General features: G+C 39.3%; 5 protein-coding genes across 5 annotated transcripts; 1 reads left to right on the plus strand and 4 right to left on the minus strand.

Moving 5' to 3' along the window:
• Positions 1–534: 534 nt before the first annotated feature.
• K444DRAFT_665839 (alpha/beta-hydrolase) lies at positions 535–1,682 on the minus strand (the record flags this gene model as incomplete). The annotated part of the gene is made up of 4 exons (XM_024887127.1): positions 535–694; positions 754–972; positions 1,163–1,418; positions 1,483–1,682. 4 exons carry the CDS (start codon positions 1,680–1,682, stop codon positions 581–583), a joined length of 789 nt encoding a protein of 262 aa, XP_024733081.1. The 3' UTR covers positions 535–580.
• A 2,367-nt stretch (positions 1,683–4,049) lies between these two features.
• Positions 4,050–5,792, plus strand: K444DRAFT_645002 (general substrate transporter; the record flags this gene model as incomplete). Its single annotated transcript, XM_024885036.1, has 3 exons — positions 4,050–4,569; positions 4,620–5,434; positions 5,484–5,792. 3 exons carry the CDS (start codon positions 4,050–4,052, stop codon positions 5,790–5,792), a joined length of 1,644 nt encoding a protein of 547 aa, XP_024733082.1.
• Positions 5,793–15,450: 9,658 nt separating this feature from the next.
• Positions 15,451–18,112, minus strand: K444DRAFT_665841 (uncharacterized protein; the record flags this gene model as incomplete). The annotated part of the gene is made up of 6 exons (XM_024887128.1): positions 15,451–15,478; positions 15,559–15,875; positions 15,957–16,524; positions 16,590–17,361; positions 17,409–17,647; positions 17,706–18,112. The coding sequence occupies 6 exons, from the start codon at positions 18,110–18,112 to the stop codon at positions 15,451–15,453; spliced, it is 2,331 nt and encodes a 776-aa protein (XP_024733083.1).
• Positions 18,113–20,883: 2,771 nt separating this feature from the next.
• On the minus strand, positions 20,884–22,261 carry K444DRAFT_645003 (glycosyltransferase family 1 protein; the record flags this gene model as incomplete). The annotated part of the gene is made up of 4 exons (XM_024885037.1): positions 20,884–21,472; positions 21,542–21,785; positions 21,848–21,962; positions 22,034–22,261. The coding sequence occupies 4 exons, from the start codon at positions 22,259–22,261 to the stop codon at positions 20,884–20,886; spliced, it is 1,176 nt and encodes a 391-aa protein (XP_024733084.1).
• A 710-nt stretch (positions 22,262–22,971) lies between these two features.
• Positions 22,972–23,712, minus strand: K444DRAFT_594539 (Isochorismatase hydrolase; the record flags this gene model as incomplete). The annotated part of the gene is made up of 1 exon (XM_024878356.1): positions 22,972–23,712. The coding sequence occupies one exon, from the start codon at positions 23,710–23,712 to the stop codon at positions 23,134–23,136; it is 579 nt and encodes a 192-aa protein (XP_024733085.1). The 3' UTR covers positions 22,972–23,133.
• Positions 23,713–24,114: the final 402 nt, after the last annotated feature.

A 24,114-nucleotide genomic window follows, 5' to 3' on the forward strand; every position in this document is an offset into this window, starting at 1 on the left:
ACTCTAGAATATGGAGATGTTGGTGCGGGTTATCGAGGGGAGATTATACCAACCGGTGACCAAGGCCCTGCGAGCTCGATAACCCACTCACTTGCAAGAAAAAGATGAAGTCAATGAGAAAAATCTTAGGCAATCCATCGAGAAGATACTCTATGAGGTGGTCACATGCCCGCTCATTTCGCTTAAACAAGTGCCCAAGCGAGCCGAGCCCCTTCCTGGCTTGACTTCTTACAATTCGCGACACGTTTCTTGCCTGTCTACATTGCCAGTGTCACTTCTTACTATCCCTTTATTAGCAGTTGTTGAGTTTTCCTATAGCACATTGGCTACAGCTTCTTTTCAGAACCGCGAGGTATGGAGAAAAGAGACGACATGGGCCCTGAAACAAGCGAGAGAAGTATTTGGCATGCATTGCTGCTTCATTGTCGACCTTGCTGGGCATTCAAAAGAACTACCCTTGAATTTAGGGGTGTACGAAAACACGTATAATTTCCCATGCAAGCCACCTTGTACTTAAAAGCATTCCTACAGCCGCATAAATGCTCGCTCAGCGATCTCATCAATTCTCTGCTAACTGTCATCATGCGCCCAGCTTGTCCAAAAAGTCCATATGATAATAAGAAATGCTTCCTTCGACTTCCTTGCCATTCTCAAACAAGTTACCTTTCGTCACCTCACATCGCGCCTCCGGTTGCTACGAGATCCCAAGTCAACCATCTCTTCTCTTCTCTTCTCAAAAACAGATAGACTTACCAGTTCCTTGCAATAGTGAAAGCAAGGCCAAAGGATATCGTCCCTCGAACACATGGCTAGGATTGGAATCGTAATGCTCTTGAAGTATTTCAGCTTTGGCTGAAAAAAAGACACGCCATACGCCTGGTCACGACCCTTCCAAGCGCGGAGACTGTCGATAACTTCGTGATTCTTCAGCTCGAGGGTGTCCCAAAGCGGTCCATTTAGTGTATTCCAGACCTTCATAAAGTGGAGCCGTCCTCCTTTGGCTTTAAGTGTTCACTGAATCAGCTTCGCCATTCTGACAGAGGGTTGGAGTCACTACGAGGGGAAATTGATGCATGTCCACGGAATAACCCTTGTTCAATACACGCAATACATCCGGTTCATAACCACTGGTTTAAGGAAGAGGTGAGTGTTAAACACCTACCTTGCTCCATTCGCCTCCAATGATCTTGTATGAAGCCGCCTGTTCTTCTTCACTCATCAACGCTGGTCCCGAGAGAGCGACAGTAAAAATCTCAGTAGGATAGATGGCTGCCAATTCCATAGCATGAGCAGAGCCGGAGTGGTGTCCAATTAAATGCATTTTAGGCAGTTTCAGGTGGCGAAATAGTCCCATCCAGATATCAACGTAGTATCTGGTACTTGCCGGATCCTCAGGCGGGTCATACGAGCACCCAAACCTGAAGAGGTATTAGCAACTTGTTTTAAATTTGCGACCGGGGAAGCAAGTTCCGGAAAACAAACCCTGGCATGTCTGGTGCGTAGCAATCGTGCCCACGCTCAGCGTACTGCTTCATCATCGACTGGTAGGACCACCCACATGATGCAGATTGATGCAGAAAGACTACGGGTGCCTTTTTCTCAGTTGCAGTGGTGAGGATGTAGCGGTAGTGAATTTGGCCCTCTGGGGCATCCCAAAAAGCTCTCTTAATTATTCCAGTCATAATGTTTTAGATGAAGTTCTAGATGAATTAAGCAAGAGTGTGGATTTAACCCTCATATTCTCGAATAGGGGGATGTAAATTATATCAATTTTGTGAGATGCCAGTGTGGCTGGACTGGCGTCCCCACTGTCGGAAGGAAGTACCGACATAGCGGGTTTATCGGACCTCAAAATAGTCGAAACGCGGGTGGTTAGCTGCTGTATTCCGGACGACACACCAAATCTCAGATTAGGTGATAAGATACATGCTCCCTAAAGGAAGGTCCAATTCAAGCTCCACTTGCGAAGCTAACACTTGACATTCCCGCCATCGCTTCGTAATATGTGGTTTGAAAGGACAGTTTAAAGGCTCTTCTAGGCGAGTCAGAGTAGCAATACGAGAGAGAATTGAGTTAATACTACATTAGCACCGCTCCTGCCTCACAAAATCATAAAGCCTTTCTACTCTCTAGGCTTTAGGCTTGCTGCGGGTTCGTCAGTGAAGTCAGAATCCTGCTCGTCACTTCGGCACCGCTGCCGTTATCACTATGAAAAACATTGAAAATTATGAGAATCTGGATTTCCCCAGCATGGCCAGGATCAGGCCCTGCAACGATTACTAATATCGCACAATCGATTATAATTAATGCACAATTATAAGATATCAATTATTATTAATTATTTAGCGAGTAAGTCCCCTAAAGATTCATAAGATTATTATCTATAATTACGGGAGTTTCAAGTATATCCTAGATTTTAATTTCGGATAATTTTGGTACTATTTGTTATATACTAAAAGTATTTTATTAAATAATTATTCTAATTAACTTTACTTCTTTAATAATATAGCTTATAAGAGATTTAGACTTATACCTGTCCCAATACTGCGTTTTCTAGTAAGAAGAGTAAATAAATTATTATAAAGCTAGCTCAAGTTTACTTAACTTAATATTTATCTTAGAAGTACTTCTTATATAAATTTATTATAGAAAGTACTTATAAATTCTCCCTTGGTAATTAATTCCTTATAAATTATTATTAATTATTGCAATTACTTACTATTTCTTTAAGTAATTAGTAATTAGTTGATGTCCTAATAACCGTTGCCGAGCCTGGTCAAGATTAATCCCTACGCTGTGAGGCACAGAAGCATTGGTCTGGGACGGAACTGCGCGGAGAAAGGAGTAGTTTAGCACGTGACACTTGTCACGTGTAAGCAGAAGATGGACCTCTGGGAGACCAGAGAGGAAAGCGGATAGAACAGTCGCCTTTAAGGGCTGTCTACATCGAGGAGTATAATAGAGAAGTTGCGAGAGTAAGTTTTGAATTGAACATCAGCTTGACCCAAAGAGCGTACCGAAACAGGACTGGAGATGAATCGGCCGCTCCAGGTGAGCCTTTAAAACTTCTTCCCGCATTATCTTCTCGGCCTGTTTCCTGAAGGATTGAAACGATAACAGGGAAGAATTGCGTTTCATGTCGTGCCCTAGCGCGCGGCATTAAATACAAAGAGCCGCAGTGCGCCCGACTCTCTGTTTCAGATCATCTCAGCTCAGCTTCAATTACTTTCTCCAAATCCCACCCCCACGCCACTCTCCTCCAGCTCCCCGTTCTCCACTGTCCACAATGTCCTCGCGACTCATGACTCCGCAGAAGAGTTCCTAAAGAACAGACTGTCGCTAAATCGGGCCGTGGGCGTGCGTGTTCCTCGGTGTCAAGTTTTACGAGACACGTCTTACTAAGGCCGAAGTCGCGTGTGTAATGCTTTCGTTGAGCGATTTTCGTGTCATCCCACCTTTCAGCTATTAATACTTTCTGCTTATGCATCTCCATACCACTACGTACATTTCGATTTCTTCACTCTTCCATCAAGTGGTCGGGACACGATGGAAATAGCTGCACGCTCACGGCATGCTTGAGAAAGCCGCTTGTGACATCGGAAGTTGTTCTTCAGTCTACGATTTCTAAAACTTCGGTCCTGTATCTCTGCCGAATTGCCTTGGTTCTGCGCAATGGAGAAACAAAGTTAGCTTTAGATCTGGGACGAATCTCGGCCACAATGCGGAAACTCACCGAGCTGGCGGTCCGATATGAATGCAAGACTACGAGACTGCGCGGGAGATCCAGGCAGAGCCCAAGCGACCCCGTGACTCCAACATATCGACTCTCGAGACCCTCGGGGTGTAATGTGAGGAGTGTGGAGACCATGATGGGGCTCTCAAAGGGCCGATTCATTTCAAGTAAAAGCTGCGATAGGAATCAGAGGCGGCAGGTCGCCTCGCGAGTATATATTCCACCAGCTCGCACCCATTTGCAGATTTGTCAAGCTTTTTTTCGTCATCCTATTCAATATTATTCCTTCTTGTTTTAATCTCATTCCAACATCACAATGGGCGGCGGAGTAGCATTTCAAGGCACAGCGGATACAGGCCGTGTCGAAGCTCCAGTGACATGGAAGTCATATATGATGTGTGCTTTTGCAGCATTTGGTGGAATCTTCTTTGGCTTTGACTCTGGATACATCAGTGGAGTTCTGGCCATGGACTACTTCATCAGCCTCTTTACCGGCCTCCCCATTCCAGGTCCAGGTGCATCGAAAGCAGTGCAAAACGCCTTCGTCATCCCAACTCCTCACAAATCCTTGATTGTATCAATTCTCTCGGCAGGAACTTTCTTCGGTGCCATTCTTGCCGGTGATCTTGCGGACTGGTTTGGGAGAAGGACAACAGTTATTCTGGGATGTATTGTGTATGGGCTTGGCTGCATCTTGCAGACTGCATCCACTGGCTTGGGTTTGTTGGTCGTAGGCCGTCTCATCGCTGGGTTCGGTGTCGGCTTCGTGTCCGCAATCATCATTCTATACATGTCTGAGATTGCACCGAAAGGAGTGAGAGGCGCCATTGTGTCTGGTAAGATTCCCTCCCACCAACACTCCCTGAACGTTTCTGACATATTCCAGGCTACCAATTCGCCATCACAATTGGCCTTCTTCTCGCATCATGCGTTGATTACGCCACCGAGAACAGAATCGACTCCGGATCCTACCGCATCCCCATGGCCCTTCAGCTTCTATGGGCCCTGATTCTCGCCGGCGGCCTGCTCTGGCTTCCCGAGTCCCCTCGCTACTTTGTGATGAAAGGACAGCTCGACAAAGCCGCCCACGTCCTCGAACGCCTTCGTGACCAGCCTCCCGGATCAGAACTCGTACAAGCCGAGCTCACTGAGATCATCGCAAATCACGAGTACGAAATGTCGGTGATCCCTCAAAGCGGCTACTTTTCCAGCTGGGCAAACTGCTTCAGAGGCAGTCTCCTCAACCCAGCTAGCAACCTCCGACGGACAATCTTGGGCACGAGCTTACAGATGATGCAACAGTGGACTGGAATCAACTTTATCTTTTACTTCGGAACGACGTTCTTCACGCAGCTTGGGACGATCAACAATCCGTTCCTGATTAGCTTGATCACGACTTTGGTGAACGTCTGCTCCACCCCAATTTCATTCTGGATTATTGAACGATTTGGTCGACGAACAATTATGATCTGGGGTGCTTTGGGCATGGTTTTGTGCGAATTTATCGTTGCAATTATCGGTGTTACGGACTCCGCCAAGCCTGCTATCTCAGCTATGATCGCGTTTATCTGTATCTACATCTTCTTCTTTGCAACAACTTGGGGACCTGGTGCATGGGTTGTCACCGGTGAAGTTTTCCCACTGCCAATTCGGTCAAGAGGTGTTGCATTGTCGACTGCTTCGAACTGGCTGTGGAACTGCGTATGTTCAACACCCGTCAAAACTCAACTGCTTAACTGACTGTCCACAGATCATCACAATCATCACGCCATACATCACTTCCACAGCAGGTGGTGGAGTCGATCTTGGACCGAAGATCTTCTTCCTTTGGGGATCTCTTTGCCTGTTATGTCTGATTTACGCCTACTTCCTTATCCCAGAGACCAAGGGTCTTACGCTGGAGCAGGTCGATAGAATGTTGGAGGAGACTACGCCTATGACGAGTGCCAAGTGGGTGCCGCATAGCACATATGCTGCTGAGATGGGTATGACTGAGAAGGCGACACCTCATGGAATTGAGCATGTCGAGTCGGGGAAGGATACGGATTCGAGCGTCTAAGTCTAAGGGAATCCCACGATAGCGGTTTGAACTGAAGGTAGTGAGTGGTAGGGCGGTGAGACAAATATACGGACGAGAGCCCTAAAATACAATAGACTTCGTAATGGTTTCCATCCCCTTTGAGTGCTTTCTAATGACGTTTTCTCGGATTGAACATCCACTTTAGTGGCCGTTCAGGTTCAAAATGAATTTGGCGTGAGGTTCTCCGAACAACGATATTCTTCGCTTTCGAGCTCGAGAATCATTCTTAGGTTCTTGCCTTCGCCCTCTCGCTTTTTTGTTTCAGGAGTGCTTCAACTTGGATAGCGACGAATTTTCGGAAGTCTTTCCTCGCTAATGCCTCCTCTGCTTCGCTACCGCCACCAAAGTTGGATATGGCTGCGCCATGTTCAAGTAACATGATCGCAATTCCAGAATCCCCTCGCTGCATCCAGGGAATAAGCAAGGTGTCATAATAACCAACTTCACTGATGACATCCGCTCCGTGGTGAAGCAACAGCTGAACGATTACTGAGGCCCACAGCTAGCTAGCGGACAAATCCGAGAAGCGAAAAGTGATTTTCTGATTTTCTGATTTTCGCACTGGCGCCCGCACACCCCCCCCCCCCCCCCTCCTCCCCAAGGCAGAATTCCTAATTAGGGGTATAGCACCCACACGTGACTTTCGGCTTGGATAACGCAACAATAGTAAGGCTGCTTGCTTGTCTAATTAACGAAGTGAGAGCCTATACTACCGCGTAAAATCGTGCCAAAATTAGGCCGGGTAATATAATATAAAATTGAGTATTTATTACAAATTACTATAGTCAGGTGACCACAGGCTATAAGCCCTTCTAGGATAACGCTATTAACAGGGTCTAATGACTTCCTTAATGTTCCCGAGGTTAGAAATGAGAAAATTAAACTATTAAAATAACTGAGAAGCCGGCTAATTACTTTTTTTTAGTAATTAATTAACAAAATTATATAGGGGTAACGTTACTCGAGTTTTTTAGTACTTATATTACTAAAAAGTACGTTATAATAGTAAAGTATACTCTGAACTTAATCCCTATTAAAATAACTTAGTGGATTTTATTAAAATAATACTATGACTTTTAATAAATCTATTACTAAATGGGCTTGTACGAATATTAATTAAGAAGAAATTACGAATAGATTAAAAGATTTATATGGAATCTCAGTTAATCCGTATATAGTCCGATAGTAACTACAAGAATAGAATATCCAAATACATACTTAAATAGTAGATATGCCTTTTCTTTATATATAGATTATAATCCTGTATTATCTGGGAGATATAGATAAGGAAATACTTGAGGATCTTGAGGATTACGGTTATATAGCTTTAATTACTAGAGTTGTCTATATATATAAGAAGCTTGGTCTTATTTACTATATAACTATAATAAATAGGCAAGTAATAGACAAGTAACTATTTGTAATACTATAGAGTAAGCTAAATAATAGGCGGGTTATAGGTTATAGATAGTAGTATTTATATATATACTTCTATTAATAAGGTTTATTAGTAATCCGGTTAGTCTTTCTATACTTTACTATTTCGCCCTAGCTTGGAAGGTTAGGGCCTTATTTACTAATGTATTTTATTATCTATAGGGAAAGCTTATATATAATATTATAACTCCTAGATCCCGAGACAATTATACTATAAATGTAACGGATATAGTCTAAGAAAGGAGAATATATTATACCTGGGCCGGACTAGATTTAGTTAATTAATAAATATAATAAGCTATTATTATTTGGGATCGAGATATATACTTATATTAATACTTATTTATATAATATTATCTAGATATATATTAGAATCTCTAATTAGATTACCTATTTGGTTATATAGTAGTATCTTTAGATTTATACTCAAATAGGCTATTACTCTTATTTCTTTAGGGCTAATCGAGGCTCTAAACTTCCCCTTATTACTAAAATACACTTTATATTCTTATAGATAGCCGATTTATTAGTTATATATATAGAGAACTACTTTATTTCTGGGAAAAGTACCGAGAATTAGCGGGTTAAATCCTAGTAGCAGGAGCTTTAGAAGAGCTAGCTATACCGGTAGTATATAAGTAATTCCGTTTCCCTATATCTGCCCCTTATTCTTTCTATTATTAGAAGGAAGTATTAGGTACTAATAATTATACTGCTTTTTATTAAGGCTATTAGGTCTAGTATTATAGTACCGGATTATATAACTAATTCTAATTAGTATATATAGAACTATTTTCAGGAACTGGCCTATATTAAGGGTTATAATTACTAATACCTATAAAACCGGATTACTTTACTAGTATTTTATATATAGCGGATCCAAAACGAGATATATAGGTTTATAAACTTATGAAATATCTATAGAATTAGAAAAGATAGATCTAGGCCTAATATAGTAGCCGGTAAGCTATTTAGACTATATATAAGGCCCCTAGGCGGGGTATAGTACTAGGGTCGCCCTATAAATATAGAGCTTTATAATATAATCCTTAATAATTATTTAGTTTAGGGTAAGTAATATAACCTTATATAGCTCTATATAAATAGTTTATTTATATACTAATATAGATATTAATGAGTTTCTACCAAGAGAAATACTAGAGTAATACTATTAGAAGCTTATGTTTTATAATATAAATATAGCCAATATTTATATAGGAAATACTAATAGAAATAGTAACTAATTATATGTTTAAGCTTATTACTAGCTCTAATATATAGTCCGGGCATATATAGCCTTAGGGCAGCTACTAATATTAAGAGAGTCCGAGAAACTAACTAGTAAATATAATATTACTATTATATAAAATAGGATTTTTAAGTAAGTTATTCTAATAAATATAGAATATATAAATAATATATAGGCCAGAAGAATACCCGTATAGTTCCTAATAGTCCAGGGCTTTATCCAGAAATAGCCCTTTATTAGTAATACTCCTAATAATATAAGGTAATTAAACGAGCTAATTATAAAATAATTAGATATATTAAAATAAGTATTATTTATTATTAAATATATTATTTTCGAAATCCCTTTCTTACTTTTGAGAGTAGTACTAATAAAATTATTAAGTTTATTTATTATATAAATATTCTATATCCTTAAATTCTTATCTCTCAAAATAGTACTATTATTTCTTAAAACCTGTCCTAATACTATATATCCCGTAGCTAAATACTAGTATAGTAATATCTAATATTATAAGTTCTATTAATCTACTAATAATAAATATAATATAGAGGCCGCCGCTTTACTTATCTAGAGTAGTAATACTAGTAAACTTAAACCTTATAGCTCTGGAATTCCGTCTGTATTTACTCCTCTCTTTATATCTGGAATACTTTAGATTCCTAGCTTTTCTTAGTATCCTTATCTTATATCTTTTTTTTCAGGAATATCTACTATACCTATTCCTCTAGTTACTATTATTATATAGCCGCTAGGTACTAGTTCTACTCTATTCCAGGCTTTTCCTGCTCTAATAGCCCTATAATTACTTCCTTTTATATTTCCTTTTACTATAAGCCATATTACTTAACCTAACTACTTTTCTAGTAGTACTTATACTATTATATAAACTTAATAGGCTATAAATGCGAGAGTTACTCAGGCTACTATTCAGGCCATAGCTTCTTATACCAGTAATAGGCTACCTGAAGCCCTTTAAGGTCTTATAAATTAAAATATAGCCGGATCTAGTTTTATAAAATTATAGACTATAGTTTTATAGCTAGTTCTCTGCAAGTGGGTATTTAATAATATAAAGAATTAGAAAGCTAAGTAAAGAACTATCTAATTTTCTAAAGAAATCGGTAATAAGTTTTCTCCTATTTCTTTTACTAGATTCTCTATATAAATTCTAATAAATATTTTTTAATAGGTGGCTTTTGATTTAAAATAAATAATCAAGTTTTTTTTACTCTTTCTAATATAGTTTCTTAATAGCTACTTTCTTACTTCTCTCTCTATATTAGTAAACCTATTTACTATTATTAATTTATTAATAATACAAATAAACTAGTATTCTATACTAGTCCTAATAGTAAAAGAACCCAGGAACTTATAGTCTTATTAGGTTCTATCTAAACTATCTTTAATCTTTCCTGCTATAGTATATATCTAGGTCCTAAAAGTATCTAGATAATTTTCCTTATTTTATACTAGAATAAGACTTTATATAAAGATATCCGTCTTGAAATTACTTATAAAGAGCTAGAAAATATTTAGAAAGAGACTTTATATAAAAATCTTTATCTTAAAGTTATTTATAAAAAGCTAGAAAATACTTAAAAGATATAGTAACTTAAGGAAATTAAATAATAGACTAAGGAGGCCCAGAAAGCCCAGGAAAGTATTACCCGCTAGTATAGGTATAAGACTTTAAGAATAAGGAAGGATCTAATAAACTAGTAAATAAATAAAGGTATATATATAATTCTTTTCTTTAATTCTGGCTCCTATTCTTTATTTCTTCTATAGACCCTTTTTTGTTTTTAGGTTTAATTAACTTATATATACCAGGATTCTTCTCTACTTACTAATTTCTGGAAGCCGTAAGATAATACAAAAAGTACTACTAAAAGTACTACTAAAGCTAATCCTAATAATAATAATAATAATAATAATAGTAGGCTATTAGATCCTTCTTTAATTTTACTATTCTCTTTTCTAGTAAAGGAAACTATAGTTAATCTTATAGATCATATAAGTATTACTCTATAATAATAGATATATTAGAGATATAAATATACTATCTCTTTTCCTTATTAAATATAGAGAATTAATAAGTATAATATCTTTAGCTTTATAAGTAAAACCCAAGGTACCCGGGCTACTACTAGTACTTTACCTATTATCCCGGACAGAAGTCTAACTATTATTATTAAACTTCCCAGGCTAATTAATCTTACTTCTCCTAAGCAAACCTATTATATAAGGTCTAATAAATTATATATGAATATTTACTAAAATTAAGGTAATTAAGAAAAAATGGGCCTAATATCTAATATACTTTTTCTTATATCTTATAATTAGCTTAGTACTATTTTGGGTTTTATTTCTTTACGGATATATATATATTTAGAATTTATAATTAATACTTTAAAATAATACTCTTTAATTAGTTCTTATATAATTTAAAAGTCAGGCTACTAAATTTAATACTTTTATAATACTTAAATTTACCCAAGTTTATAAAGTCTTATAATTATTAGGGCCTTTATAATTCTTTACCTTTTGAGTTTAATACCCAAATAGTATTATATATTCTGCCTTTAGTATAGAAAAGGCTCCTAAAAGTCTAGAATTATAAAGGGATTTTTATATTAAGGATATATTATATTATAATAATGAAATTATAGGTATTTATATATAAATATATAATATATTAGACTAGCTATACTAAAAACCATACTATATCTATATATAAAATTACTAATTACTTTATATTAATACCAGACCTGTATAGTTATATAACTCTATATAATTGGCTAGCTATAGAAAAGCCCTAAAGCCCGAAACTTATAAAGAGTCTCAAGGGCTTTAGGGCTTCCGGACTATTACTAGTATCCGGTATTTTTTAGGAAAAGAGTATAATATATTCTATAATAGGTAACCTGTTATAAACTACTTAATCTTTAAGTTAAGCGGGAAATCTGAGGGCCGGACTCGTAATTCAAGTCTTATTAAGGTTATTAAAGTCTTTACTAGCTAGTACTATAGATTTAATAAAAATATTACGGGAATTCTATAGGTTCTATTCTAATCTATCTAGAAAGTATATATAGTATATTTCCTTATTTATTCTAATATTTATATATAATTCCTGAAAGCTAAACTATTATCTAAGGAAGAAGTAAGAAGGCTAGACTAATATCTTTAAAAACTAAGGCCTTAATAAGTCTGTCTAGAAAAGCTTACTAATTCTTCCAAAAATAACCTAAGAAAAGTTTGAGTTTATTATATATTATAACTTATATAACCAGGGATAGGAACTACTTTAATAGGCCAGAAAGAGTTTCTTATATGGCTTATTTATATAACTAGGGACAAGAACTTGAGTTTATTATATAGAATTACTTATATATAGAGATTCCTGCTATAAACTCCTTATTTAAATTAATTAGTTAAACCTATTTTTAATACTAAGTCTTTATTAAGGTAATTTCCTACTCCTAGAGGCTTTAGATAGAGTAGCTAATAAGTTTTTTAGCTATTAGCTAAGACTTATTAGCTAGAAAATCTATAAGTAATAGATAAGATTATAAAGTAAAACTCCTCTAACTATAATACTAAGATATTTTACTATAATATAAAGTAATTAGATATAGAAGCCCTATTAAATATAATATATCTTAAACTATAAGTTTATAAGATAGATATAGGGAATCTTAGTACTTAACTAGTACTATAATCTAGCCCGAAAGCGCCTACTATCCTTTATACCTAATTTAATAAGAATAAAAAATACTTATATTTTAACTCAAGAGATAATTAGGACTTTTATATAAACTTAGGGCAGCGGTTTACTCTATAAAAAGAGAATAGACTAGAAATACCCATATTATATTAATCTTTAAGAAGAGTTATAGTAAATATTATAACTCCTGAAATACTCTCGAGAAAGCTTTTCCGAACTAAAGTAGGCTGGTTTATAATCCCGAAAGATTTATAGGAGTCTTATATACCCAAAAGTATAAGTATTTAAGGTAAATACTATTTGAGTCCTAATCTATAATAAAAGAAAAGTAAAGTATATAAAATAAAATATATAAAGTAAAAGTAAAATAAAATATCCGGATATTTAATAAATAAAAAGCCTAATTATAGATTATAAGAACTAGTACTAACTAGGTATATATATAGTAATATTAAAGGAAAGGTAAGGTAAGGGGAACTAAAAAGTAAGTTAGTATATATTTCATAAAAGTAAATAGGGAAATATCTAAATAGCCTAAAGGCAAGGAATATATATTAAAGAAGTTAAGATTAGAGAGAGAAGGGCTATTTCCTATAAGAATAAGTTAATATATATTTCAAGATAAAGAATAGGGGTACTTAGTAATAGCCTAAAGGCTTTTATAAGTATTAAAGAAGGAGAGGAGGTATTAAAGTTCGGAGGAATCTAAATAGGAGTTAGCCTTTTTTTTGGAAGTTTGAGAGAGGATATTCCCAAAGGGCCTAAAGATATAAGAGATATTAGAAAAGAGGAAAAGAAAATATTGGAAAAGGGGAAAAGGGATCTAAAATTTAGCTTTCTAAGGAGCAAGTGGGTTAAAGACTTATAGTATAGGAGTTCTGAATAAAAGTGACCCGGAAGTAATAGTCAGGTACTAGCTTTTGGTATTATTAGTAGAAGTATTAAAGGAGGAGGAGTTCGAAAAAGGGGTTTAGAGGAGGAAAGAAAGGTTATAAGGTAGTCAGATACTAGCTCTTGGTATTAATAAAAGAAGTATTAAAGGAAAAGGAGTAAGAAAAAGGAATTCGGAAAAGAAGTAAAAAGGGGTTTAGAGGAAAAGAGAAAGATTATAAGATAGTTAGATACTAGCTCTTAGTATTAATAGAGATATTAATAAAGATATTAATAAAGATATTAATAGAAAAGATATTAGTAGAAAATAGAAGCTCTTAGTATTAATAGTAAAGTCGAAAAAATATAGAAGAAGAATAGAGGTTTTAGAGCAAAAATGGAATAAAGTTATAGTTTTATAGAAAATAAAGTTACTAGTATAAGGTAGTTATATTATTATATAATTCCATATTTACTTTTATTATTTATTAAGGATATATACTTCTTAGGAGAAAGTATTATTTAGAATTCTTAAGCTTCTCTAATTTAATAATTATATATTTAAAAAATAAGAAATAAATATAATTATATATATTAGAATAAGGAAATTCTTCTTATTCAAAAATTATAATTATAGTATTACTAAATATAGAGATATAGAAATTTATATAATAAGTTATATATAGAGATTTAAGGAGATTTAAATTACCTCGAATTATTTATAATTAGTAAAATAAATTAGCTAACTATATAAGTTAAATATAATTTAATTATTATTAGTATACCTTAGTTTTTACGAGTTAGTAAAAGAAAGAATATTTTTATTTTTATTTTTATAACTATAATACCTAAAATTATAATTTTTTTAATATTTAAATATACTTAATCTAGGGCTATTAAATACTAATATTTCTATTTTTAGGTATTATTTATTATAAATTTATTTGGATTTAAATAATTATATTAAATATATATCTTTATATTCTAAAGATAAATAATAAAGATATAGCTATACTAGCTTTAACCTTAGCCTTAATCTTAACCTTAATCTTTTTCCGAAAATAACTTTAATTCTAATATATAATATTATTATTAAAGCTTTTCTTTATTAAAGATATATTAAATATAGCTTTAGGTAATGACTTTAGTAAAGGCAAAAGTAATAGAAAAGATAATAAAGCTATAAATAAGCAAAAAGATAATATTTATAATATACCTTCTAATAATTTAGACTTAGTTTATAATATCCTCTCCTATTAATATATTTAACTAATAAATCCCTCTGCTTCTTAACCTCCTCCTTATATATAATCTTCTTCTTCTTCTCCGTAATAATACTTTAATCTTCTTATACTATCCGATAATATTACTAAAGTAGTAAAGCGAATTAATAATAAGGCTAAAGTTAGAGAGATAGAACTATACTAGGGCAGGAAGCTAAAGGGATTAGAGAAAGGCAAGGCAAATCTAGAGACAAGCTTAGTATATACTTGCGAAACCGAATTCTCTTAAGCTTATATTACTTATAATAATAAGAAGAGACTAAGGGGCCCTTTCAAATACTATATAGTTATAGAAGGCGAATTTAATAGTACTTATACAAATTATAAATATAATAATAATAGTAAAGTCTGTACTTTCTATTAACTTAATACTAATCCTACCAAGTCTAGAAAGCCTCGCTCCGTATCTATAAAACCCTTTATACTAAAGCCTTGACTGCCTATAAGATATAGAAAGCGAGTACAAAGACAGATATAGTAGAGGAGGGTAAGGATACTAGAGGAGAAGGGAACAAAGGAGATATAGATAATTCGAGTAATATAGGTAGTACGGAGGATACAGAGAGTAAGGGAGATAGAGATGTGCCTCGTAATCCATGGGATTTGCCTTACGGACTACGCAAGCTAAGGGGGGGTTAGGAGTAGTCGAGAATAAGGCGTATATACTGTACTTTTTTTTTTTAGTGAGGTATGGGGGGGGGGGGGGGGGGGGTGTCAAAAATCAAAAAATTTTTTAGTAAGGTGTGGTGGGTACGAAAATCAGAAAATCAGAAAATCACTTTTCGCTTCTCGGATTTGTCCGCTAGCCCGCTAATGGCCTCAGTAACGATGCCAGATTCGTATTGATATATGGCGGCTTGAAGGGCAGTTCCATACCTTCCCCCTCGTGCATTGACATCTGCTCCAAGGTAGAGTAAAAGTTGAACTAGGTTTTTAGCGCCAAACGTTGAAGCCGCCTGAAGAGCAGTTCCGTAGTACTCTGTCTCCAGGTTAATATTTGCTCCGTATTCAAGCAAAAGTCGAACGATATTTTCATTGCGACTTGATAAAGCGCCATTGAGAGCAGTTTCATAATGTCCCCCTCGTATATTGGCATCTGCTCCATGGTAGAGTAACAGTTGAACTAGGTTTTTAGCGCCAAACGTTGAAGCCGCCTGAATAGCATGTCCCCAATACCCCTCTTGCCCATTGCCATCGACTCCGTTCTGAGTCAACTTTTTACATGGCCAATAAAGTTGCAAGGCAGCTGCGAAATAGAGTGGTGGGATATCTGGAGATTTCAGGTCATCGGGTACCGCTTTTGCGAGGAAGAATTTTCTTAATCTTAACTCCGCTTTGAGGATTGAAATAATCAAGTCAGTAAGTTTTGATTCATAGTCCACCTTTCTTGCGAGATTATCCCAATGGCGGCAGGCGTAAACGAAGAAAGGTCTCGAATGTGTGAGGTCGATGAAGTGATTGCTAGAACTTGCCTCGGGACCATCCGGCGACTCCTGAAAGCATAATATAAAGTAAATGCAATTCGTTGCGATTACTTCATATGCACGACCCTCGTCCATAGAAAAACGACACACCTGACTTCTCAACCGACCTGAGGTTAAATATTCCTTTACTGAGAAATGGCTGAGTAGAATTTTTGATTTCACACCGATTTCAGCCAGTGGCTCAGGAGCTTGGTGTTCCATATCGTCGGAGTCAACGACACTATCCGATTTATCGGCCTCGTCGGTATCACCTAACTCTTCAAGGTCGTCCATATCATCCCACTCATCAAAATCGTCGGTATTGGCAAGAGGCAGGCAGACCACCAACCCAGATAATAAGCCCAGAATATCGAGTGGGTCCTGGAAGAAGGCATCGTTATCGAAGGAGATCTCCAATGGAGCTTCTTCAGACGGAGATTCCACGGTAGCGCTGAAAATGGCTGCTTCGGCGAGCTGTGCGATGGTCAGTGTTACTTCTGAGAAGCATAACCATCTCAGAGCTTCGGCGATGATGTCTTGGTAGTCTTCATCGGCGCTCAGAAGGATGCGCTCATAGGTCTCATCCAACGTTTTAGGAAGGTTCCCTAGTACCTCTCGAACCTTCTTTATACTCGGGCACTTCCTTAGAGCCTCAAGTTGACAAGCAGCCCACCGAAACCTGTGGAAAAGGATCAGAATTGTGCCCACAGCATCAAAAGGTTATTGGGCCAGAATGAAACTTACATTCCGTCCGATTTTCTACTTAAGATATCTTCAATCTCAGAGTGTAATGCAGACCACCTCTTGAGTTTCTTGTCCTCCTTTAATTGTTCTCGGACGTAGAGTTGTATATCATAGTCCACTGCCGGGTTCTGGATCGAGATGTCCGTGACGCTGTTGCATTCTGACATACACTCGGTAATGTCATGCTCTCTACGACTGGTCACTAATACATGGGCTTTCGGACTTTGAGAAAGCTCTTCGAGCAACTTGCAGGCTTCTTCACGCCCCTCTGTGCCCGGGATCTCGTCTAATGCGTCGATAATTAGATGCACATGAAAGAATGGCATCTCCTCAAACAGATTTTGAAGAATCCTTTTCAGAACGTCGGTTGGTGGTGTGGTATGTTGATAAGTGCGGTGCAGAGATACTAGGCAATCGGGGGTAAGATCGACCTGTGATGAGAGCTGAGCGAGGAGCGAAGATAACATATTCGAGCATTGTTGCTTTGCAGAGTCCGTGAAGGAGAAATAGAAGTATGACATTACGCAGCCTTCATTTTCGTCGCAATGAATAGAGGTGCTTTCGATGATTGTGGAGCTAAGAACAGTCTTGCCGCAGCCAGCTTTTCCGTTCAGCCAGAAAAGAGATTTCGGTTCAGCGAGCCAGGTTCGGTAGCGTTGGCCTTTGGTAAACCAGTCTCCTGTTCCAGTTTTGTGACTTTTGCATGCCCTGTCATGATTCGACCTGGGGTCTGCGACTGTGAGCCATTGAAGGATTCTATACTTCAGCTTCTCTATCAATCCGGTCAGCCGATCCTTGCCAGGCTGTGCAAAATCTTACTTTGTTCTTCTATTTCCAATCGCGAAAACTGATTCTCAATCCTATCCTGATAATCTTCCATCATCAAGTATAACGCTGATTGGTTCTGAGCTGCTTGCGCTTCCATACGCTGTTGATTAGTCTGTACTGTGAGATGGATCTCTGAGAGGTGTTCCCCGGCATCCTGGAGACCGTCTTTGATTGCTCCGATATCTTCGGAATTTTGCTCCAAAAATTGCGAGATCTTAATTAACCTCTCTCTGTGTGGCACATTATTAGTAGAGATATTTGTGATATTTCGGGTCATACTCGACCTACGATTGGTCTCCTTGAAGTATGACATCGAAAAGCTGCCTTGCATCTTCCAGCCGCTTCACCATCCGTTTAAAACTCTTGTCCCATTTCTTGCCAATGATGTGCTTTCTCACAAATGTCATTCCTGCCAGCCGAAGCCTCAGCTCAGCAAGTACAGCCTTACAAGTTTCGAGCGGCTGTTCGATAGCCGTTGCCAGAGCCTCCGCTGTGCCAGGGTTACTTTTGAGGAAGAGCTCGAGATTGTTATACGCAGTTTGAAACCCGGCCATGGCCGATAGAAGTCTCTTCAGTTCTTTCTCATCATTTTCAGACGGTCCAAGCGACGAGGTGGCAGGCTTGATCAGCGCGCCAGTCAGCTGAATGACGGCGACAATACTGGCTGCCAGCCCAAGTGCAGTGACAGGATCCATGTTCACTTCAAGATGATGCACAAGTATACTAGTGTCTGGTGCTGCGGAGCTATAAGAAGATGTCTTTCTGAGAAAAGAATGGTCGTCGTTGATGAGGCTCAGAAGTCAACACATCTTCTAGGGTGCATAGCCAGGCTGAAGCAGGCTTGGCAAAAATCCACCATACCCTTCGTATCGCGTATTGATCCGGATCGGTCCTAGTATCGATCCTAAGTAGCCTATTCTTATAGGGTATTCTAGGGTACTTCTAGCCTACCTTAAACCTTAATCGAGAATAACTTTATAATTATCTATAAAATATTAAAGAAATTTAGTTACGCGATTAATCTAATTCATCCTGCCTTGCTCTAGATATGGCCCGTAAGAGATTGCGATTTATTCTTATCTTAATACGGCGATTTAAGGTAAGAAGGGTAAGAGAGTTTCCGTGAGGCTCGCTTAAGCTAGCTTAAACTACCTTATCTCCAAAAGTACCTCTCATACAAATTTACTATGTGAGGTACTTATCCTAGACCTCGCTCAGGATTGATACCTGTCATCCAGTGCTTTTGCCAACTCTGGGCTGAAGCCACACTCTGCTCATTGGTCGACATAACTGCCAGCCTCACCGCCGACTTTCATGAGGCTTCGAGATAGGAACAAATCATCGTTCTGAACTCTCCACAGCTAAATCGACGAGTTCGTCATTCCCATGCACAATATTGCAGATGTTCTACAAGACGCATCATATTCTGGAGGGTCCGAGGGAGTGTTCCACATTGTGTGGGAGTCATACCTTCGAATTAGCTTTCCGGGTAATCTTCGTAATACCACCGAACCTCAAGAACTCCAAGAGAGGTCAAGTTCCCGGAAAAGAGGAAAAGAGGGTGTTCCCTCTGAATGAATGAATACGCTAGACTGATTTCAAGGATTTTTGTGCTAGTGGGGCTGAAGGTAAGCAGCCCCTTTCTCAAGAGAGCTCTTTCCCTCGACTTTGGCGTGGATAAAGCACTAACAAAAGGAGAGCAAGTCGCCTTTCTGTCTAATCACTTACAAATCAAAGAAATTCAATTTGCTTTTGAGTAGTTTCGCACAAGTAATTGTCCGATTCCGCAGCAATCACCTACCGGGTAGAGATGGACTGCTTTATAAGAGTCAGAACGCTTTCTGGCATGTTAGCCATCTCGATTCTGTCCCACAGCCTTTACCACCCAGCTTGGAAATACCAAGGACAATCATGTCGAAGAGAATTGCAATCATCAGCGCCACAGGTATTCAGGTGCGCACTCCTGTCCTACCCCTGTTCATATGGACATGTGCTAAAGAGATCATGGGTCGTCTATCGCCCACACATTCCTCGACTTTACAGTATGGCAAGTTAGGAGCATCACATGTAGCCCATCAAGTGAAATCGCTTAAGCTTTATCCGAAAAACGAGTCAAGACTGTCAAAGGCAACCTCGGTGACAAGGCTACGCTCTTTGCGGCCTTGAACGGCGCCACCATTATCTTCTCTAACACCGATTTTGTCTTCTGCTTGCATGAAGCATTGACGTCCGGAGACTCCTTGTCTGGCCGTACCCCAAACTACTATACATTCGGCCGTGATTTCGCAAGGAATCAACGTCGCAGAAGCCGCTGCCTCGCCAACTGCTATAATGACTTTTGAGCGTTTCGTGTTCGCATTTTTGAGCGATGCCCGCAAGTGGAGCGGTAGCAAATACGCTACCGCCCATCACTATAATTCCAAAGCAGAGATGATCCGCGTGATTCAGACTCGGTTCTCGGAGCTCGCGCAAGGATGAGTACTCTGCAAATCGAACACTACGTCACGAATTGGAAAGCCTTCCCCTCTACGGCGTTGCAGAAACAAGAGGATGGAGGATTCCCCGCCCTGCATCCTCTATCTGCTCACATTAAACCCCTTTCGTGGTCACGTATCAAGATACGGGTTCCTTCGTCAAAGCTCTCGTTGATCTACCTGCTGGAAAAGATCTCCTCGGGGTGTTGCAGACATTGACTTGGCCGAAATGGATGAAGCAGTGAGTAGAGATTCTTGGGGTGAATGCGGGTTTAAGCAGGTTACTGTAGATGAGTACTTCAGAGGCGCTCTGAAACCTTTGCAGGATGAATTGCAGGATACTTAGGATTATGTTGAGGAGTTTGTATCTACTGGGCGAGATCCGGATGTGTCGGTGCCTGAACAAGTTAGCTGCATGAGATCAAGTTTGCATGGTTATGGCGCTGAAAATGCACAGCTTGAAATCAAGATTCCGGTCACGTCTATGGAAGAGTATATCATCAGCGAGGACGAGCCACCAGTTTTGGATTCCTAGATCGGGGATGCGCAGTAGTACCCAGCTGTGAGGACAGTCGTCTCATAACTTCCCAAAACTCTTGGGATTTTTTTCGTATTTCAATGAAGAAATTCATAATGAGACACCACGTCAATGAACTTTGAGTTTCCAAAACTTTGCTATGAAGGGAAGAGACCAAGAACGAAGGTTAGCTGCTCCATGGCCCCCCTAAAACACCCCAGCAAATGAACCATAATCAGTGAAGGAAAGTGGTCCTGTCACAAAAACTTAGAGATATTCGGTTAGTTTTAATTCCTGTTTCCTCCATTCTTTTCATTACTCAGCATCTTGTTATTGGTTTCTTTGAATTGCTCTAGCCCCTCATTTCCTGTCGCATGTCAAGGCCATAAATCTCAATATTCAAACCAGACCTATCATAAAACGAAATAATCATAAGGTATAGACAATGACGAAAGTATCGATTTCTCCGTCATATCTAAACCGCTGCCAACTCTCTAATAGCCCAATCCGCCCTTCCATCCCTCTCGTCTCTCAACTTAATCGCAATACTTTCCGCATGTTTTCTCAATTTTGCTCCTTCGGTTCCCCTAGCCTTAGACAAAACATCCTCCATCTCCCTCTCCACCTCCCCGATCTCTCCCTTAATCTCCCCACCTCCCCTTCTCGGCGGGCCCCTCGCCTCACCCATCCTAGTCTGCAATAGTTCAAACGCAATCGGTTCATCCCTCGTGCTTAGCAAGGCCGCATTCATAAACTGATCACTATGGCTCATCGGCCAACAAATTAACGGTACACCTTGGGCCAGAGACTCAGAGATCGAGTTCCAGCCCGCATGTGTGAGGAACCAGCCCGTACTTGGATGCTGCAGGATCCCGCGTTGATCGGCCCAGCCACAGTGGATTAGGCCGGCGCCGGATTGGTTGATACGAGAGATTGTGTCAGAAGGGAGATGGTCTTTGGCCATTTGTCCACCAAGCACAAAAATAAATGGGAACTTGAGTTTTTCGAGGGTGGAGAGGAGGGCGGTGACGTATCCTGGGGTGGTGATGGGGAAGAAGTGTGATCTAAGCTTTCCATCAATACCCAGTCTTCACCGAATCAAGAATGAAAAGGGAGAGAGGGGGGCGACATACCCAAAACTAATATAAAGTACTGAATTTTTCTCATTCTTATCTAAGAATCCTCGAATCTCATCGTCTTTAATAACGATGCCTTTCTTCCACCCAAAAGGAGCGACTTGGATACCCACCGGATACGGTTTCTTGAATTCTGTCCAAGCTTCCAAGACCGGTCCTTCGAGGGCGTAAGAGGAAGAGAGGATAGTACCGTCCGTGTTAGCGGCCAATTTGATCATCTCCGCAATCTGGATCAGAATTCCTGCTTCATTTAGCACGCTTAACCCTAAACACGAATCACTCAGAAGAGAATGGGGGATATACCAGGCGGCATGGGAACGTTATAGCCTTCCCTCTCATAGTCGAAAATTTCTTTGACGCCTGGGACGCGGATCACGGTTCCGTTAAGTTTATCTGTGCCGTTCTTCGCGAGTACAACCTATTTCTCTCATTAGCACTGACTCTTCCAATGTCGCAAACCCATTGCAGTTCCGATGGTAGGGGACTGACAGCTTCAACTATCTGCGTCCTGTCCCTCCCTTTCCTCAGTTCCTCATCTGAGCATATTCTTTCAACTGCTGTCTCATAATCGCTGATACCACACTTCGCAGAAGGCGCAAAGAACCCAAACATAGACGAGGCGCCTTGCGTGATATGCATGAGTGTCTTTACATTTGGTCCGGCGATTTTGTTCGCTTGTGGCAGGATGAGGTTCGTGCCGTAAACGTCGAACACCATTGCAGTTGGGTAGGGAAGACTAGAAGATGGGGAACAGAGGTCGGTGAGAGTGGAGAGGAAGAGAGAGTGAGTTTCTTGCATGGCGACTAGCATCGGATTGCCTTTGGAAGGGTCGGGTCTGCAACCAAAAGTCGAATTAATGATGCATTTTTTGAGGCACTGACATGTTTTCTGAGAGGAACTTACACTTTGGCTCCTGCAAAAAGGACACGCAGGCGATCTCGGTGGAGATCTGGGTATAGGGCATAGTCTGCCTCGAGTTTGTTCTCTGTAGTGAAGGTCAATAAGAAGGTGAATTCGGATGAGAGCAAGAACTTACGGATCAGGGCATGAGTTATGACGGTTATGAGGAGAGACGGGTTGAGTTGTAGCATTCTGTTGATGAGGGCGTTGGCGCTAGTTAAATGGCCCCATGCTGCAGCCAGGTACCAGATGTGGTGTTGTTTGTAAGACATGGTAGTTTTCGGGCTCCTAGGAGTTAGCGAAAAATAATGATCGATATTCCTTGTGGTGAAATGATATTGGAAGAAAGTATAGAATTCAAATTGCATCGGACTTGGTTTATATCATACCTTGACTGGTTTCAAGCTTGAAGATGAAGTCAGCAGTAGTGAGAATAAGTCGCCGAGCAAGGATTCCGAGGCTGACAAGTCTCCGAGTCTAACCTCTGACTGTCCACACTCCACAAAATCGAATTTTCCAACGACGAGAATATAACACGCAATAAGCTGCGAGACTTCGATATTACTTGATGAGTGATTCCATAAAGCACTAACTTTCATTCTTGATCATTTGTCGATCATCATCCGTAGCAGAATATACGTGCGAACCAGATCCAATCTTAAATTTCCTAACTCTACTGTTGTCACTTGCTAGTATCCTAAATCCTTCCATACTTTCTCCGTTGTTGTAATTTTGGCATAAGGCGCCAACATCCACATCGCCGCGTTATGTGTATTCTCCGCCCCCACATTCCTCCCCTCATAATCCTCCATCCCATAACTAGCACACGCATCCACAACAACAAACATCTTATATCCCAAATCATCCCCCTGCCTCACGGTGGAATTAATACACTGCGAGCCATCCATGCCAATCACCACGGTTTTCCTATGTCCATAGCTATTAATCGCCTCCGGCAGTCCTTTCGCAAAGAACGCACTACCTGTGTGCTTGACGAAAACTTTCTCATCACCTTCCGGCGCGGCGCTATTGTGGATTGCAAACGTCTTAGGATATGCGGCGTTAATGGGGTTCTTGGGCTCATTGAACGCATCGTGTTGGATGTGGAGGATTGGCCAGTTCTTAGAGCGCCAGGTTTTGAGAAGGTGTTTGACATTTTCGATGAGGTTGGGAGTTGAGCGGGGACCCCATTCTGGATCGCCTTCTACAAGCCCGTGCTGCAGGTCGATGACGAGGAGGATTGGGGGTTGGTGGGATTCTGTTGCCATTTTTATGGGTGGAGAGGGAGAGAGATAGTTGGGGACGTGGCGAGTTTAAGGGCGCGTTGGGCGTGGTGCAAAGTTACCCCGCACTACCCCTGGATTACTGAGCAGTCGCGGTATCAGGTGCTGATCGGATGGAACGCGATACTGCAGCTGGAAGGTGCTAATTCCGTTCTATTAATAACATGATTGGGTAAACCCAATCCATGGCCTTTAACTTCTCTACGGTACAATTAATTATCATATTACTTTTTTTAATTATTTAGCCTCTGGGCCCCCGCTCGACTACTCTTGGACTGCCTATAAGAGACTGTCTCATGGGACCTGCAAGCGCTATACTTTACTCTTTTGTTATCTCTTTATTTCGAGAAATTAAACCCCTATTAATATAAGCTCTAATAACGTGTA

Source organism: Hyaloscypha bicolor (assembly GCF_002865645.1).
Source record: "Hyaloscypha bicolor E unplaced genomic scaffold K444scaffold_118, whole genome shotgun sequence".
NCBI lineage: Eukaryota > Fungi > Ascomycota > Leotiomycetes > Helotiales > Hyaloscyphaceae > Hyaloscypha > Hyaloscypha bicolor.